The 15,862-nt window shown below is 36.9% G+C and overlaps 1 protein-coding gene across 1 annotated transcript in view; it reads right to left on the bottom strand.

The window, feature by feature from the left end:
* Window positions 1–15,862, bottom strand: part of SYTL5 (synaptotagmin like 5) — a 438,357-nt gene that overhangs the window by 28,060 nt on the left and 394,435 nt on the right. The window contains exons 11-13 of the mRNA XM_049767126.1: window positions 12,658–12,836; window positions 11,568–11,667; window positions 10,721–10,882 (exon numbers count right to left, since the gene is read on the bottom strand). Of these exons, the coding sequence (XP_049623083.1) occupies window positions 10,721–10,882; window positions 11,568–11,667; window positions 12,658–12,836 (441 nt within the window). The remainder of the gene's footprint in view (window positions 1–10,720; window positions 10,883–11,567; window positions 11,668–12,657; window positions 12,837–15,862) is intronic.

Here is a 15,862-nt window from a genome sequence, read left to right as displayed (position 1 = left end):
CCTCCTGCCAAGCTGTTTTCTTATAGACAGACTTCCTGCAGCTTCCCGCAGTCCTGTCCTCATTCACTTCAAAAGAGCCTGTCACCCCTCCTGCTAGCTGCCATTCCTGCGAACCTGTTTCTGACTGACTCCACCTTTGACAATGCTGAATTTGGTACTCTGCCTGGCTGCCACCAACCACCCCCTTCGAACCAAGGCTTCATTAATTTGTTTGCTCCACTTGACTCTCCCTTGCAAGATGATAACAACACCTCCGGTTCCTTCCCTTCCCCTTTTAACAATGGTGCCGGAAACATAGCCAACCCCCTCCCACTCATCCCCTAACCCATCCTGGAAGTAGCCCTTTGTGCCCTCGCCATGGGTGCTGAGGAAAAGTGAGCCACCCCCAATCAATTTTTGCCACGACCTGGCCCATTCACCCATTCCCCAGGACACACTGGCTATGTTAGCTCAACCTCTCCCATGCCCTGAGCTCTTCAACTCTGCCTGCTTCCCCACCCTTACAGCCCATGCTGTCCTCCGGACCCCCCTCCTCTTCTCAGCTCATCCTTGTCATGATCAACGCCTCCGCCCAGACGCCTTCGGTACCTGCTATTCACCCACCTCACCGTCCTAAATTGCTGCCTTGAACTGCCTCACTTCACCAACGACACCAACCTTCTGCGATGCGGTATGAAGCTTCAACATGGCTTAACTTTAAAACTAGTGGTTGAACTTGAACTTTGCCCTTTGGTACCCAATATGATTCCCCCTACTAAAAATTGTAATCAAATTCTTGTCGTTGATTTCTCCTTTCAGTTCATAATTGCCCCCAATTCAACGTTTTTTTGCCTGTTTCACTGGTTTATCTCCCCCATTGTTTTACATTTGTTTCTTTAGTCCTAGGACTACTGTGTTTTGGTTGTTTTAATGCCTAAATTGACTGTTAGATCAAAAATTGCCTTATTACCTCTTAAATATAATCTTGTGTCTCTCTCCCGCTGCAGTATAAAAACAAACATTGCCTCCACCCCAGCCTTATTGAGAGGCCTGGGTGTTACTGGTGTGAGCACAAAAATTTATTCATTGGTTCATACTCTAGAATCTGTTAATGCCCTATAACTGTTGTTAAAAATGTTTACAAACTTAATAGAAGTTTACACTACTTAACTGTTGAATCCCTAGCAGCATTAGAGCAGAATAACTGCCGTGGTTTAAATTTGACATTTTTTTTTGAGGGAGGGGGAAATTTGTGTCATCCTTAGAGTAAAATGTTGCTTTTTAAAATAAACTTGGCTTAGTTAGAGATAGCATTAAACTTGTGGAAAAAAGTCTAAGGGATAGAAATAGACAGAGGGATTAAGATGAGTCCTGATAAAAAAAATTGGTCCTCTACCTCACCCTGGCTGTCTAAGCTGCTGCCTAATTCGGTCCTTTCATTGGCTTTTTGCTATTTTTTCCTTTGGCCCCAAGGCATTCTGTCGCCTCACAAGTTTGTTAAAATCCGATTACTGAGATTGCCCTAATGTTCAGTATAGGTCCAAGATCAGTGGCTCTCTTAAATGCACCCCGAAGAACTAGAAGCCATGGATATACCTCTGAGCTTTAAGGAGTTTTGAGTATCTGGCTAAACGCCCCTGCTTGCTCTGCTCCTGGCTGTGGAGATGCCCATGACGGGGATAGTTTGGTGCCAGTGTCTGGGTGCAAACATGGCATTCCTAATATTTTGCGCGCAAAAAACTTTTAATTTGGTCTCTTGTTGCCATGTCCAGAACTGGAAGCCCACCAAATAACCTAAGACAGGCGACTCCACCCATTTTGCTCTTCTTCTTTTATTATTACAGTAAAGGGGGAACTGTGGGGAGCCTAGCTGATAAACCTAGAACATAAAGACACCTTAGTAATTCCTAATCTGGTCACCCACGTGACCAAAGGCGCCCATGCCTTGAGGACAAAGGAAATAGACAAATAAAGTAATTCAGAGCAGCCCAATATATCCAGCCAGAAAGAAAAATATAGAGCAACCTGCCTTTGTGTTAGCAAACATTATTAAGATTATAGCTGATGTTCTATTTATACTTGTTGAGTATAATTTATAGAACTCTGTTTGAATCTTATGCCTTTTAGTAAAACGTGCTCAGGTCTACCTCTTTGCCCCTCCCTATTACCTGCCCCAGTTTATGCTAATGAATGCTTGTAACTGTGATTGGTGGGAAACTTGTAACACCTTCTGACGTATCTGACGTACCTTAAAAGCTGATCCCCCAACAATAAACTTCCCTTTTTGAACAGCATGCGTTGTCTTGAGGGCCCTTTTTACTAACTTCTCAAGTTTTTCTTTACAGGTCGGTTCTGCTCGGGCAAACCCGCGAATGACTAGCAACCTTCATTTCCACACCCCCCGCAGGTCGGGGGGTCTCCCACAGGAGGTTGCAATCACCCCTTTTAATTTTTATTATGGTTTATCAAGTTACTCTCTATTTCTTTGTGAGTTTTGCCAATGTTCTATCAATCTTGTTTATATTTTCATAGAACAAACTTCTGCTTTTGTTGATCCTTTGGATTGTTTTTTTGGGTTTTCACTTCATTTATTTCTGATCTCAGTTTGTGAATTCCTCCTGTCTACCTACTTTTGTTTCCTTTTTTGATCATTTTATAATTGTATAATTTGTAACATTAAGCTATTAAGGTAAGTCCCATTTTCCTTCCTGATGTGCCCTTGGAAAGCTATAAATTTTCCTTCAGTACTGCTTTTGCTGTATTCTATAGATTCTGATAGTTTGTGTCTTCATTATCATTTGTTTCCAGGAAAGTTTTGATTTCCATTTTCATTTCATCTTGGATCCACATTTGCTCAATAGTATGCTGTTTAATTTCCAGGCGTTAAAGTTTTTCTTCTGTTTTTCTTCCCCTTTCAGTTCAAATCTAATTTCAGAGCTTTGTGGTCAGCGAAGGTATACTGCAAATTTCTATCCTCTTGATTTTATGGAGGTATGTTTTATGTGCCAGCATGTGGTATATCCTGGAGAATGACCCATATATATGAGAGAAATATGTGGATCCAGATTCTAGGGATGGAGAGCCTTATACATATCTACTATGCCTCTTTCTTTCCTTTCTCTATTCAAGTTAATATATTTTTGTTGTGTTTCAGTTTGGTTGAACTATCAAGTGGTGACAGGATATTGTTGAGATCTCCCACAATTGTTGTGTTATTAGTTATTATTGATCTCTTTCAAATTTGTCAATTATTGTATTAGATATTTTGCTAGACTCTCATTGGGTGCGTATATATTTAGAGTGTGATTTCTTCCTTTTGCATATATCACTTGATTAGTACAAAGGTTTGAAAGAATTCAAACCCATCTTTGTCCCTTACTTTTCTGAGTCTAAAGTTTGTGTTTTCTGATATTAATATGGCTACTCCAGCTTTTTTAAGGGTGTTGTTTGTTTGGATGATTTTCCACCAGCCTTTGATTTTGAGTCTATAATGTGTTCTGACTATTCAGCTGTGTTTCTTGTAGGCAGCAGAAGGTTGGATTAATCTTTTTGATGCAATTTGCCACTCTGTGTCTCTTAACTGTTGCATTTAGTCCATTGACATTGAAGAAGATGCTTGTCATGTGATTTAATGTCATCTTTGTGTATAAGTTTGGTGTATCTGTTGGTCTGTCTTGACTTAACTTAGACCTTTCAGCTTTTATTTTAAGGCTTGTTTTGCATCTATAAAGTTTATGAGCTTTAGCTTCTCCGTGAAGCTATGTAGCTTTCCTCCAAACCTGAACATGAGTCAGGCTGGGTGCAGTATTTTAGGTGAAGCATCCATTTCATTCAGTCTTGTGTCAATATTCTATCACTGTCTTCTGGCCTTGAGTGTTCTTGTGACATGTCTTCTGTAAATCATAAGGATGCTCCTTTGAATATAATTTTACTTCTTGAACTTGCTGCTTTCAGTATTGTATCTCTATCTGTGGGAATTCATCAGTGTGACTAGGATGTGTCTTGCGGTGTTTTTCTTTGAGTCACTTTTTGCTGGTATTCTTTGGGCATGCAGGATTTGATTGCATGCAGTCTTTAGCTCTGGGAGTTTCTCTGTGATGATGACATTGACTGTTGATTCTTACTGGGGATCTTCTTCCTCGGCTTGTGGGAATCCAATGATTTTTATGTTGTTTCTGTTGAGTTTATCAAAGACATCTGTTTTTATATTTCATACTCTTTGAGTACTTTTTCCATTGTCTGGTCATTTGCTTAAGCTTCTTTCTAATCTCTTCTGCTGTATGGCATTTTTTTGCATTTCATATTCCAGTTCACTGATTCTGTCCTCAGCTGTTGTTACCTTGTTTGAGAATCTTTCAGTTGAGGTTTTCAGTTCAACTACCTAAATGTTGTTTTGATTAGCATCTCCCTGATGATTAGTGATGTGGAGCATATTTTATGTGCATTTTGGCCTTTTGTCTTTTACAAAGTGTCTTTAATTTCTTCTCCCTATTATTTGATGGGGTTAATTTTTTTTCTTGTTCAGTTTTGTCAGTACCCTGTATATCTTAGATATTATCTAAGATTATTAATATCTAAGATATTATCAAAGATTAATTGATTGTATATCTGGGAAGCATTCTCTGAATACTCTAGTCTATTCCACTGATCTGAGAGTCTGTCTTTATTCCAATACCATGATGTTTTAATGTCTATAGTTTTATAATACATTTTAAAATTATTGAAAGTGGTGCCCTGTACTCCTTTCCCCAAGGGTTGCTCTAGCTATTCTGGAATGTTTATTGTTCCAGATGAACTTCAGGAGTGCTTGATCCACTTCTTTGAATGTTGTCATTGGTATCCTTAGAAGTATTGCATTAAATCTTTGCAATTCTTTTAGGAGTATTGCAATTTTAATGATGTTAATCCTGCCAATCCTTGGGCATGGTATATGACTCCATTTTCACATGTCCTCTTTTATTTCTTGAAGCAATGTTTTATAGTTTAATTTGTATAACTACTTCACATTTTAGTTAAGTTGACTTTAAGATATTTGTGTTTGTAGGGCACTGATGTGAATGAAATTGATTTTTATGTCTATTTCTTCTCTATCATCACTGGTGAATAAAAAGGCCATTAATTTTTGTGTGTTAGTTTTGTAGCCTGCCACTTAGCTATATTAATTTATTGTTTCTAGAACCTTTTTGGTATAGTCTGTAGATTTTACTATATATTGTATCATGTCATCTGCAAATAGTGAGAACTTTATTTCTTCCTTTCCTCTCTGGATGCCCTTGATATCTTTTCCTTGCCAATCGCTATGGCAAGAATTTACAGCACTATATTGGCAGGATTAACATCATTAAAATGGCAATACTCCTAAAAGAATTGCAAAGATTTAATTCAATACTTCTAAGGATACCCATGACAACATTCAAAGAAGTGGATCAAGCACTCCTGAAATTTATCTGGTGATGAGAGAGGGCAGCCTTGTCTTTTACCAGATTTTAGAGGAAAGGCTTTTAGTTTATCTCCATTGATAATAACATTTTCCAGTGGCTTGTGGTAAATGGCCTTGTCTATATTGAGAAAAACTCCTTCCATTCCCATCTTGATGAGAATTTTTATCAATAATTGGTTTTAGACCTTATCGAATGCTTTCTCTGCATATATTGATATTTGCACATGATCTTTATATTTCTTTTTATTGATATGGTGTAATATGTTGATTGATTGATGGATGTTAAACCATACTTGCATTCCTGGAATGAATCCTATTTGGTCATGGTGTATGACCTTCTTGATGAGGCATAGCATTCTGTTTGCCAGATTTTTTTTGAGGATCTTCGCATCTGTGTTCATCAGGTATATTGGTTTGTAGTGTTTTTTTTTTTTTTTTTTTTTTTTTTTGCAGCATCTCTGTCTGGTTTTGGTATCAAGGTATTGTTTGCTTAAAAAACTATTTGGGAGTGTTCCTGATTGTTCAATTTCATAATAGAGCTTGAAGAGGATTGGTAAAATTCGTCTTAAAACGTTTGAAAAATTCATTAGTGAATATATCTGGGCCTTGGCTTTTATTTGGGGGGGGGGAGACTCTTGATGACAATTTTAATTTCCTCAGTAGTGATGGATCTGTTTAGGTATGCTAATTCATCCTGGTTTAACTATGGAAGATTATAAGAGTCCAAAATTTTACCCATTGCTTCCAAGTTTTCATGTTTCGTGGCATTGAATTTCTGAATGTATTCTCGGATTATCCTTTAAATCTTTGCAGTATCTGTGGTGATCTCCCTTTTTTATTTCTAATACATTTTTTTCTATTTCTATCTCTCAGTTTCTTTTGACTTTTGCTAGTGGTTATCAATATTGCTTATTTATTCAAAGAAACATCTTTTGCTTTTATTGATCTTTAGGATTGTTTTTTGTATTGCCACCTCATTGATTTCTGCTCTATGCATTGTTATTTACTTCTGCCTACCTATTTGTTTTCTTTTGTAGACCATTTTCCAATTTTAAAAGCTATGTCATTAATTTTTATATAGGCCACTTCTTTTCTTATGTGTGCTTGCAAGGCTATAAATTTTCCTCTTGCTGCTGCTTTTTTGTTTGTTCTTTAAGGGGGTCATACCGGCCATCACTCAGGGATTACTTCTGGATCTACACTCAGAAATTGCTTTGGGCAGGCTCAGCCAATCATATGGGATACCAGGATTTGAACCACCATCCTTCTGCATGTGAGGCAAACGCCCTACCTCCATGCTATCTCTCCTGCCCCATTACTACTGCTTTTGTTGTGTCCCATAAGTTCCTACAATTTGTGTCTTCATTGTCATTTTTTCTAGGAATGTTTTGATTTCCATTTTGATTTAATCATTGATCAATTGGTTGTTCAGTAGTGAGCTGCTTAATTTCCAGGTGTTAACATTTTCCTTCTGTGTTTCTTTGTACTTCACGTCTAATTTCAGTGCCTTGTGGTCAGTGAAGGTAGTTTGCACAATTTCTATTCTCTTAAATTTATGGAGATATGTTTTATGGGGCAGCATTTGGTCTATCCTGGAGAATGACCCATGTGTATTGGAGAAGAATGTGTATGCAGTTTTCTTGGGATGGAGTATATATAACTTTCTTCCATTTTTCTACTTTCATCCATTTTTCTCTTCAGAGCTAATAATTTCTTTTTGGTTTCAACTTGGTTGAAATTATTGTGTTTTCTTTCAGGTTTGTCAACATTTGTATTCAATATTTTGCCATCCATCATTGGGTACATATCTGATATGAGTGTGTTTACTACTTATTGTAGATATCCTTTGATGAGTACAAATTGACCATCTTTGTCCCTTATAACTTTTCTGAGTTTAAAGTTTGTTTCATCTGATACTAATATGACCATTCCAGCTTTTTTGAAGGATTTTATTTGGTTTGTTAGATGGTTTTTCTCCAGCCTTTGATTTTGAGTCTATGCTTCTGAATATTCAGGTGTGTTTCTTGTAGAAAACAAAACGTTGGATTTAGTTTTTTGATCCATTTTACCACTGTTTGTCTTTTAAGAGTTGCACTTAGTCCACTGACATTGAGAGATATAATAGTCACGGGATTTAGTGTCATCCTTGTGTAGATCCTTGTGTGTCTGTTCGACTTTCTTTAAAGTAGATCTTTCAGCTTTTCTTTTATGGCTGGTTTTGAGTCTGTAAAGTTTCTGAGCTGTTGTTTGTCAAGCAATGTATACTTCCTTTAAACTTGAAAGTGAGTCAGGCTGTGTGTAATATTCTATGTGAAGCATTTATTTTGTTGTGCTTTGTCATTATATCACACCACTGCTTTCTGACCTTGAGGATTTCTTGTGACAGGTCTGCTGTAAATCTTAAGGAAGCTCCTTTGAATGTAATTTCCCTTTTTGATCTTGCTGCTTTCAGTATTGTAACCTTATCTGTGGGATTCATTGTTTTGATTAGGATGTGTCTTGGGGTGCTTTTCTTTGGGTTTCTTTTAGCTAGTACTATTCGGGTGTGCAGGATTCGATTGCATACAGTTTTTAGCTCTCGGAGTTGCTCTACAAATGATATCCTTGACTGCTGATTATTCCTGGGGACTTTCTTTCTTGGTTTCTGTGACTCCAATTATTCTTATATTGTTTCTGTTGAACTTGTCTAGGACTTCTATTTTTATCTGTTCACAATCTTTGAGTATTTTTTCCATTGTCTGATCATTTGCTTTAAGGTTCTTTTTCAATCTCTTTTGATGTATGGAGTTGTTATTTATCTCATCTTCAAGCTCACTAATTCTGCACTCAGCTGCTGTTATTCTGTTAGAGAGGCTTTCCATAGAGTTTTTCATGTCTTCTACTAAGTTATTCTCTCCCATTGTTTCAATTTGGAGTTTTCTGGTTTCTATCTTTGTGGTCTGTTCAGATAGATCTATACTTACTTTGAGTTCTACAATCATCCTCCACATTTATATTCTAAACTCCTTATCTGAGTGGCTAATTAGGTGGTTGGTATTTTGTGGATCATCAGAGATGCCATCTTTATTTTTTTATGCAGGCTGTTTTTCTGCGTTGTTTCCTCACTGCCAAGCTTGAAGTGTAGTTCTTACTACGTGTTGTGATGAGGTTCATGTTCTAGAATATGTGTGTGTATGGCTGTGGAGCTAAGTGGAGCAGCCACTCTTTTTTATTGCAGGGGACTTCTTTGCTTGTCACTTACCACTGCAAAATAGGAAGCAGTCACAGGTGCCCCTTTAGTCCCCTTTAGCCCAAACACAGGCAGGAACTAGTCCCCATCCTTGTGGGTGGAGACAATCCAAAGTGTGCCCTGGACTGTTGAGAGCTTTTTCTGATGGAGTCTTCTTTGCTTGTCACTCACCACCAGGAATCCAGAAGCAGTACTCATTCTTTTATTTAATAAGAAGGAAATGCTATGCTATTGCAGATTGATTTGTTTTTAATTTGTACTTCCTCTATCATATTTGTTAGATAGTAGTTATCCTATATTTTATGATTTCTGTTATATTTTATTTTAATATTACTCAAGACCTAATTATATGTGTTTATTTGTTTTTATAATTTTTTTATTTTTGGGTCACACCTGGCAGCGTTCAGGGTTTACTCCTGGCTCTACACTCAGAAATACCTCCTGGCAGGCTCTGTGAACCATATGGGATGCCAGGATTCAAACTACTGTCCTTCTACTGAGTGTAGTAAGTCATAGGGATATAGATAAGCACAGAATAGTCTCAATAATCTATGGAATTTAAGAAAAACAAAAGACATTATTGTAAGAATACCTAGAGAAAATAGAGATAAGGGCTAGCATGACTAGCTCATGATATGAATATTACCAGAAAGAGTGGTAAGTGGTGTTAGAGAAATAACTACACTAACAACTACCATTACAATGATAGTGAGCAAGGCAAGTAATAGGCTGTCTCAAATACACACAGGGAGTGGAGGAGGAGGGAAATATAGGGCATTGGTGGTCGGAATATTGCACTGGTAATGTTCATTTTTTATAATTAAAACCTAACTATAAACATGTTTGTAATTATGGTGCTTAAATAAAGATATTAAAATAATAATAAGATCACCAAGGCCCCAAAATTATGTTATTTATGCAAAAATAGTTATAAAACCAGAGTTGAACATTATTTCATACATTTTCATAAAAATAATTTTTGTTTTCATAAATCTGTCCTGTGTTCAGCACTTCAGATTATTGTAAAATTATAAAAACTACTGTTATATCAAATAAATCTAAGATAGTGTTGATCTAATTTATAATATATTATGTTGGCATTTCATTCTAAAACTAGTTTTACAATGACTTTTATCAATGGATCTCAAGACCCAGGTTATGAATCTCTAAGTAGAAATTTGAAAACAAGAGCGGGATATGACATACAATGTTTAAATTTATTTGTGGGACATAAACATAGAATGGTATTAATGTCTAGGGACAATAGATACAGAGGCTAGGAGATCCAATGCATAGTAGGAAGCTTGCCACTACAGAATGGGAATGCAGTTAAGGCAGAGATGGTACCATTATTAGTATGATAGTTGGAAATAATCACTTTGTACAGGAACAGTGTGCTGAAAGAGGATAAAGGGATATGCATAATACCCATTCAGTAACAATATTTCAAACCACAATGTCTAAGAGTTAAAAAATAGAAAAGATAAAAAGAAGAAAATTATCTGCCATGGAGGCAAGCAGGGGAGAGGGTAGCAGAGAATGTGAGAGAGAAACTGGAGATACTAGTTTTAGAAAAAATGCACCAGTGAAAATTGTTGTAAATTATGAAACCCAATCATGAACAACATTGTAACTATCTTATTGTGGTTCAATTAAAGAATTTATTTTAAAAAAACATAAAAATAAGATACTTCAGTTATTGCCACTTCATCATGTGAACCAAGACAAGATCTGTTTTATGAAAAATATTTTGACATACAACTTTTACTGTAGATTTGGTTTTGTCTATGTATAAATGAAGAATTTTTCTCTAATAAGATCAAAATAGCATATTTCTATAATTTCTGTGGAAACCTTTAAATAATGATTTTTAGTAAATCAAATTAATAATACATATTACTATGTGACTTGCATTACATAGATATTCTGTATTTTATTATGCCAATATTCAACTTGCTAATCTGTTCGGTCTGCTATTTTCAAAAGTAAAAATCTGATTCTTTCAATTTGTGACAACCATCTTATTCTCTTTGTCTAGTTGCATAGCTGACTAATATGGAATCATTTCCTACCTTGGGTTGAAGTGCAAACCACTTCTCTTTTGTGTTTTCAAAGTTCCATGAATCAAAAGGAATCTCCACCTCGCCTAGGAAGCTGTTACGTCCAAATCGATCATAGTGCCAGACTGAAAGCTGCAGAGTTCTTGTTTCCAGCTGTGTGTGGCTGATTGTGTACTGAAAAAGAAATGCACAACACTGTCTTCCACAATAAGGGCCTATTTGAATTGCAAGACAGGTTGAAAATTACTTCCACCATCTTTTAAATCATCTGCCTTGTAAGAACCCAATGAAAAAAACAAATCATTTTGCTGAAACTCAGTAAGAAATACATATAGAGATTAGAGTATTTTAAATAAGTTCCAAATATGTATAAAAATGTAATCACCATTTTAATTTTTAAAAATCCAAATTTTATAGTTGCTATTCATTAATCATACAACTAAATTTAACCATATTTTAAATCCCTATTTAGAAACAGCACATGTTCAAAATGTGTTAGCAGAGCAATGAAGGTAACAAAGTGACCTGCTAAGTTATTGTCAAAACTGTGATGAATTTTTTTAAGAAGAACTTAAAAGAACAGTTTTCCTAAGGACGAAATATCATTTCCAACATGATATAGCAGCACAGATATGTTTTCTGGTTCATCTCTAAATAAGATGTAATTTTAGTAGCAACAGATATAACCAGAATAATATCCATTTTTCTTTTTGCCAAAAACTGTGTGAATAGTTTGAAGTATTAGAATAACTTGTACAAATTTAACTATTCTAAAGACCACATAAACATTGACATGCAAAAGTTAGGAACTTCTAAATCAGTGGAACAGTGAAATATTTTGAGATAATACAAAAGGTACCTTTAGTGTTTCATTAAATTCTGGATTGGTGCCTGTTCTGATTTTGGTCTTGCGCTTATTGTTTCTGGACTTATCAGGAAGAAGATATGCCTTGACATACCTGTAGATGGTGAAAAAAAAAAGCGATTATTGGGGAGTATTCAAAGGATTATTCAGAGACTTCAGAAAATAACAATGTAAATAGAGGGACAAAGAAATAGTACAGTGGGAAGAGTGCTAGCCTTTATGTGGTTGTTCCTGGTTAGATTCCTAGTACCACATATGGTCTCCTGAGTTTGATAAGAGTGATCTTAGCCCTGGGACAGGAGCAAGCCCTGCGTATAACCTTGTGTGGTCTGCACCTCAAATAAAAAAGGTAAAGAGAACTGACCAGTAAGCATTAGACAGAGCTAAAGTGACTGTGCTCTATCTATATAATAAGACAAGCAACATCGTGGTAAAGTATGAGCTTTGGATTAGAATCACCTGGCCTTAATCATCATATGTCTCACTGACTGGTTTTCTTGAACTTAAATTGTTTATTTTTTCTGCCTCAGATTTCTTACTAGTCATCCTGAGACAGTTACAACTCTTGGTACTGTAAGGATGACATTAGTTGATACATACCATGAATGACATATTATATTATACCATAAGTATAATCTAAAAGTTCTGGAAGGAAGCTGAAAGACTGAGGTGCCCTGAGATGTCCAGGTCGCCAACATCATTGTTGAGGGCACCTGAATGCCATGCGTTTGAGACCAACCCCAGCACATAATACCTAAAAGAAGCTGAGAGACTGAGATGCCCTGAACACGCCTGAACAGGGTAAGTCTGGTTTGTCACATCATTGCTGAGGGTGCCTGAATGCTGTCAGTTTAAGACCAACCCCAGCACAGAATTCCCAAAGGAAGCTGAGAGACTGTAGTGTTCTGGATACACCCGAACAGGGTGAGTACAGGTCACTGACTTCATTGGTGAGGGCACCTGAGTGCCACGGGTTTATCTGTGAGTATAGAGCCCCCTCCAAAAAAATTCTAAGACTCTTGTGAAAAAGTAACAAATAAAGCAGTGACTGGAAAAAAATCTACAGAATAAACCATATACTTACGCATCTGTCCTCTGTCTCTTTTCATCTCCTATGGCCAGATTTCTGCAATGCTTCACAAAAATGAATAGTCCTCCAGTTCTGTAACAGTAGCTAATATGCAGAAGGATCTCACCACTAACCTTCACATTACCAAAATCTCCTGTTTCACTGTAAACGCTCATCATGCTGTTAAGGCTGGTCTGGAATAAACAAGATAAAAAGATGTATCCAGTCTCAGTTTAATCATCTCTTCACAGAACCCTCCTCTTCACTCCTTTCATTTAAGTATCACATTTATTTAAAAACAACAACAAAAACCCATGGATATGCAGCGTGAGAATAAACAAAAACAAACAAAAGCCTTGTTTTTTTGGTAGTATATTAAATCCAAACACTAGAGAGGACAAATCACAGATGAGTAAGCAAAGCAGGAAACTTGGTAAGAGAAGAAGGACCACTTTTAAAAAGTTAGTGAATAATCATTGTTTATTCTTTGCCCAATGAATATAGAGGCAGAGAGCCAGTTTAAAATCAATATCATAAAAGAGGAGGAGATATATCTGGGGCCATTTACAGACAGGCTTGGACCCTGTTGAGATCACTGCTCTACCAGGGCACACTCTCATGCCCCGTTGAACTGCTTCTAAAAGGAGACCCCCCTCTAGGCCAAGGCAGCCACATTCCAGCTGGGGAAGAAGGAGATGAGCCTCTATTAAAGCAAACATCTGACATGTAATGGAGCTCACCTCCTGTGCTTCCTCCCGGACATGATGGTCATGTTCCCCTGGTAACATAGGTAACATTCTTCCAGTAACCTAGGTCACATTCTAACAGTCACATAGGTCACATCAATGTACATGATATGCTCACATACAACTGACTAATAAGGACCTTCCCTTTTCTTTGTTCATGTTTCCCACACAAGGCAGGTAAATCCTATTAGCTGTGTAACTATTTAAGTACTCTTTCTACCCTAATAATACAAGAAGTCTTCTCACTGCAGTCGCTCCTGAAGGCCTTCCTTCGGATACCTCTGATCCCTGCTTTTCAAACCACCCTAAGCCAACATGAGTGAGGTCAGGAGCATACATCTACAGGCATCATTTTATACACCTCGACTCCTCATCCCTGTAGCATTTTACCTTTATAGTGGGGGACTTAAGGTAGATGGGCTTTCAGATCTAAAATGTACTAATTGAGGCAAAGGAGAGATCATTTCAAAATTGGTGTCAGTAGGAAATGCGAGCTCCTCTGACACCCATAGATAGATAGCATTCCACTAGTCTCTGGGGAGCCATAGCTGCAGAACTAACAAGAGCATGTATGATAGGAGAAAGTAAAAAAAAAACATGTAGCATATCTAAACACCCCCATCACCATTGATGAAATTAAAATGGTAATCAAATGTCTGCCGAAAAACAAAAGTCCAGGCCCAGATGGATTCACTAATGAATTCTTTCAAACTTTCCAAGAGGAACTACTACCAATACTGGCAAGACTCTTTCATGAAATTGAACAAATAAAAACACTTCCAAATAGCTTTTATGAAGCCAACATCACCTTGATACCTAAACCAGACAGAGATGCTACAAAAAAAAAAAGAAAATTACAGACCAATATCGTTGATAAATGCAGATGTAAAGATCCTCAACAAAATCCTGGCAAATAGGATTCAATGCCTCATTAAGAAGATCATCCACTATGATCAAGTAGGTTTCATCCCAGGAATGCAAGGATGGTTTAACATCTGTAAATCTATCAACATAATACACAACATCAATAACAAAAAAATAAAAACCACATGAACGTATCAATAGATGCAGAGAAAGCATTTGATAAGTTACAACACCGATGCTTGATCAAAACTCTCAGCAAGATGGGAATGGAAGGAACCTTTCTCAATATAGTTAAGGCCATCTACCACAAGCCAGTGGCAAATATTATCCTCAATGGAGAAAAACTAAAAGCCTTCCCTCTAAATTCTGGCACAAGACAAGGCTGTCCTCTCTCACCACTCCTATTCAACATAGCACTGGAAGTACTTGCTGTAGCAATTAGGCAAGAAAAAGATATCAAGGGAATCCAGATAATAAAGGAAGAAGTCAAGCTCTCACTGTTTGCAGATGACATGATACTCTACTTAGAAAACCCTAAAGACTCTACCAAGAAGCTTCTAGAAAAAATAGACTCATATAGCAAGGTGGCAGGCTACAAAATTAACACACAAAAATCAATGGCCTTTCTATACACCAATAGTAATAAGGATGAAATGGACATTAAGAAAACAACCCCATTCACAATAGTGCCACACAAACTCAAATATCTTGGAATCAACTTGACTAAAAATGTGAAGGACCTATACAAAGAAAACTATAAAACTCTGCTCCAAGAAATAAGAGAGGACACACGGAAATGGAAACATAAACTCTGCTCATGGATTGGCAGGATAAACATCATCAAAATGGCAATACTCCCCAAGGCATTATACAGATTTAATGCTATTCCTCTAAAGATACCCATGAGATTCTTCAAAGAATTGGATCAGGCACTTTTGAAATTCATTTGGAACAATAAACACCGTAGAATAGCTAAAGCAATCATTGGGAAAAAGAATATGGGAGGAATTACTTTCCCCAACTTTAAACTGTACTACAAAGCAATAGTTATCAAAACAGCATGGTATTGGAATAAGGACAGGCCCTCAGATCAGTGGAATAGGCTTGAATACTCAGAAAATGTTCCCCAGACATACAATCACCTAATTTTTGATAAAGAAGCAGGAAATCCTAAATGGAGCAGGGAAAGCCTCTTCAACAAGTGGTGTTGGCACAATTGGATAGCCACTTGCAAAAAATTGAACTTAGACCCCCAGCTAACATCATGTACGAAGGTAAAATCCAAATGGATTAAAGACCTCGATATCAGCCCCCAAACCATAAGATATATAGAGCAGCACATAGGCAAAACACTCCAGGACATTACAGGCATCTTCAAGGAGGAAACTGCACTCTCCAAGAAGTGAAAGCAGAGATTAACAGATGGGAATCTATTAAGCTGAGAAGCTTCTGCACCTCAAAGGAAATAGTGCCCAGGATACAAGAACCACCCACTGAGTGGGAGAAATTATTTACCTAATACCCATCAGATAAGGGGCTAATCTCCAAAATATACAAGCCACTGACAGAACTTTACAAGAAAATAACATCTAATCCCATCAAAAAATGGG

Source organism: Suncus etruscus, chromosome X (genome assembly GCF_024139225.1).
Source record: "Suncus etruscus isolate mSunEtr1 chromosome X, mSunEtr1.pri.cur, whole genome shotgun sequence".
Lineage (NCBI taxonomy): Eukaryota > Metazoa > Chordata > Mammalia > Eulipotyphla > Soricidae > Suncus > Suncus etruscus.
The sequence above is the reverse complement of the archived record's forward strand: the minus strand, read 5'-3'. Positions and strand labels throughout refer to the sequence as shown.